We start from the raw sequence: 3,993 nt of genomic DNA on the forward strand, positions 1-3,993 counted from the left end.
CAGGTGTTGGGGATCCCAGCTCCAGTTCTTAAACTATGCAAGCATTTAAGTCATGGAGCAATCTCCCCAGATTTCTTAATCTCGTTGAGACCCACTTTTCTCCTCTGTGTAATAGAATTGATAACAGTACCTGCCCTTTTGAGATCATTATGAAAAATAAGTGTTTACATCTCTGCAGTGTTTGGCTTATAGTAAATGCTTAATTGCTATTATTTTTAGTGATGCCTGTGGACTATTTTTGCATGGCTCATTGCACACCCAGTTGTCAGGGTATTCTAAACATTGGGTTTAGGCTAGTGTGTCTGCTATCTTTCCAAGGTATTTGTTGGCATGTCTAAATGGCTAATGAGAGAGAAGTGGGGGGGTGCTATCTCTCTAGGATCTTGCTTGGTTTTCTCCCTTCTGTATTCTTTGTTTATCTTGTCAAAACTAGTCATAGAAGGGCTGGTTGTCATTCCAGACATCTTTACAGAGTCATTCTCTACCCTAAGGCTCCTAGTTCTAAACAAGAAATCCCCAAACTGTGGCAGCAGCAGTAATCCACTGACAAACTCACAGTTCAGGTCTCTTTGAGAGTGAGTCTGAAGAAGGTTGCTACTAACAGACCAGAGAAGGGTTTCCACAGCATCCTCTTCTTGGGAATATTGTAGGGACTGGAGGTGAATGTCCCCCTGTCGCTATCCTAGACAATACATTGCTCCCATGAAGCCCTGATCTCACCAGAGAAATCATCCCTTCCAGAGTATGCCCGATCTTGCCCTCACAGAGAAGCCTGACTCCATGGGTCACGAGGCAGGGTCTAATACAGAAAACAGGAAATTTTGAATCTCCCAAGTGCTACAGGGAAGCGATTCAACGCAGGAGGGGAGAACCCTCATAGAAACGATTTATAAGACCCCATTTTCTCTATGTTTTTGAGAGAGAGATGACTAGAATTTTTTTTCTTCAACAACTTTCAGAGACTTTCCAATAATTTTTTTTTTTTTAATGTGAAACTGAGCTCTGGTTCAAAGGCCTGGCTGGCATGGGCAAACATGACGATGCGCTTGCTCTCCCTAGTGGCGCTACAATGAAAACTCGGCTCTTCTGCCTCTCACCTGCGTCTGTTCTCAAGGTGTGTCTAGAGATGCTGTCAGCCTTTTTCTGGTGTGCCCAAAGCTTGTATCATTTGAGCTGAATCAGAGTATGTCTCTCCCTGGAATGACAAGGCTTCAGAATCCAAGTCTGCATCTCCTCCCATTAACTCTTCTGTTCCTGAGCAATGTTAAGACAAATAGTAGTAAGTGCACACAACTCTTTGGAGAAATTGGACCCCTAGTCGTAAACTGTCTATTCAGGACAACGCTGCCTTGTCCCAAGGACAAAATACATCCCTGCTCTGGGAAATTATTAGACTGAGAGTCTAGGTCTTTGGCTTTTCTTGGCATTGACCCCACTTTCCAGTATTTGACATTCTAAACATTACTTGCATGCTTGCTGCAGAGTTCTATGAGCAAACTGGACTTGGCAGCTGGCTGGATGGTATAAGAGATGAAGTTTCTGTTGCCTGCAAGCCTGGGAGTCAGCACTCCCAACTTTAGTCTCCCAGCTCCCTTGGAGCCTGTCCTCTTGTGGAGCCTCTTCAGAAGGCCATCTGGGAACTCTTGTCACAGACTATAGACTGCTTACCTGAATGCCAACTTCAAGGAATCTCCCCAGGGAGCCCAGATTGTACCTAGAGTACAGAATCTGACTTCCAAGGATAGGCGCACATCCCATACACAATCTCCCTGACTCTCGCAGACAAAAATATAAGAATGGATTGTGGAAGAGCAAAGTCCTCTCCTTTGGTCCATTTCCTACTCTGCTCCTGATATCACTATTTTGTGTTCTCTGGTTTTGAGAAGATACCCATTGTCTTGGTCACCTTTCTGACATTATAACAACACACTCAAGATACCAGCTCATAAGGAGAGAGTGTCTGTTGACTCGGGGTTCTGGAAGCTTCAGTCTATTGTCAGTTGGCTTGTTGCTTTGAGGCTGATTCTGATCGCAGGATAGATGTATAGAGGAGTAAAACAAAACACTTTGGAGCCAGGAAGCAAATGAATACAGAGGGGCTGGGGTTCCATGATTCTCCTCACAGGTACCCCCCAACAGACCATCTACGAGGCCCCACTTCTTAGAAGATCTACCACCTTCCAGTGGTGCCAACCAGGAAACTATGCCCTGGAAACATGGGACTTGTGAGCACACTCAAAATCCAAATGCTAGAAGCTGGAAAGATGGCCCAGCGGTTAAGACTGTATACTGCTCTCACAGACAACATGAGTTAGGTTCTTAGTACCCACATCAGGGAGCTCACAAACTGCCTGTTACTCCAGCAGATTTGATGCATCTGCCCTGCCCCTTCTGTAGGCACCTGCACTGACATGCATATACCCGTATATAGATGGGCATGCATACACATAAACTTTCTCTTAAATCTAAACCATGGCAGCTTAAAATATATATAAGCATGTTTCTATGTAGTGTCAAGTCTAATAAGGACCCAGCAGCTTTCATTTGTCTGGGTCAAACATATATTTTATATCTTGGCTTTACTTTTAATATAATGCCTATATAGAAAAGTGGATGCATCAGCCAAGTGAACACCCCACAGCCGGCCATGTCCAGGTCAAGAACTGACATTGCCAAAGACCCAGCTTTTGGTTCTCTCTCTGTCACCACCCCCTGTATTCATTGCACTCCTCAGAGGAACCACTCATCCCCCTGCCTACAAACAGCCTATATTAATGCTACTTAGTTTCCTGGTTTTGCTTTAATTAAAGTAGTTACATAAGTTCTCTCTTGCTTCTCTTCCCTCCAATCCTTCCCGCGTGCCTTCCCCACTTATCTTCCTATCTTCCACCACTCTGCTACTCTCTCTCAAATTTATGGCCTCCATTTCTTTATTTGTCACTATATATATATATGTGTGTGTGTGTGTGTGTGTGTGTGTGTGTGTACATGTGTACATATACATATATATGTATACATATGTGTATATACATTTCTAAACATAAAAATATAGCCTTCTCGGCCATTCCATGTTACTTGTATGTATATGAAAGCAGTTTGGGGCTCTTTCCTGGGGAAAACTGCTTCTCCTGCTCTCAGCATTCCTTGGCTACCTGTAGTCTTTTGTCTGGGGTTGAGGCTCCATGAAATTCCCCTTTCCACACTATCGTGTCTATTGGTGTGGTCCCTGCTTAGGTCTTGCTAAGCAGGCATATTGGTGAGACTTCACATGTGTATAATGTCACATTTTTTACAGACATGAAATCAGACAGTGTAATATACCTATATGTGGCTTTTCTTACTGAGCACGGTTGGTCTCAGTTGTAGAATTTTCATTTTCATGAGGTATATACATTTAGTTTTTCCATTTTAGGATGTTTTCTCCAGAGAAGTTGGATATTCTTTTCACTTGGCAAGAGTCATTTACCAGCTGCTACTGTTCCCTCCTCCTTTAACTGGCCTCCCCCTTCCTGCTTCATCTCTTAGAAGTCTTAAAAAGTTCTAGACACAAGAAGAAACCCAAGGTGTGATATTTGGTTTGGCTGAAGGACAGTAGAAGACGCCCAGGCAGATGCTTCCTGCAGAGCCGGGTGGGGTGGCCAGAGGCTCTCAACATCCTGGATTCACCTGCCATTTGTCTGATAGAAGCATATTTTTGTCTCCATAGGTGTGCCTGAAGCTGAAGTCACTTGGTTCAGAAATAAAAGCAAACTGGGCTCTTCCCACCATCTGCATGAGGGCTCCTTGCTGCTCACAAATGTGGCCTTCTCTGACCAGGGCCTATATTCCTGCAGGGCAGCCAATCTTCACGGAGAACAGACAGAGGGGACACAGCTCCTGATTCTAGGTAAAAAAAAAAAAAAAAAATCTCAAAAAACTTGGCCTCCATATCCCTGGTGACATCTGTCTTTAGAGTGTGTATCTGCATGAGGGCTCCTTGCTGCTCACAAATGT

General features: G+C 44.0%; 1 protein-coding gene across 2 annotated transcripts in view; it reads left to right on the plus strand.

The window, feature by feature from the left end:
- Positions 1-3,993, plus strand: part of Adamtsl1 (ADAMTS like 1) — a 387,047-nt gene that overhangs the window by 333,455 nt on the left and 49,599 nt on the right. For both annotated transcript variants that reach the window (XM_005352697.2, XM_026782337.1), the window contains one exon: positions 3,707-3,886. In XM_005352697.2, coding sequence (XP_005352754.1) covers positions 3,707-3,886 — 180 coding nt within the window. The remainder of the gene's footprint in view (positions 1-3,706; positions 3,887-3,993) is intronic.

This window comes from Microtus ochrogaster, chromosome 10 (assembly GCF_000317375.1).
Source record: "Microtus ochrogaster isolate Prairie Vole_2 chromosome 10, MicOch1.0, whole genome shotgun sequence".
Lineage (NCBI taxonomy): Eukaryota > Metazoa > Chordata > Mammalia > Rodentia > Cricetidae > Microtus > Microtus ochrogaster.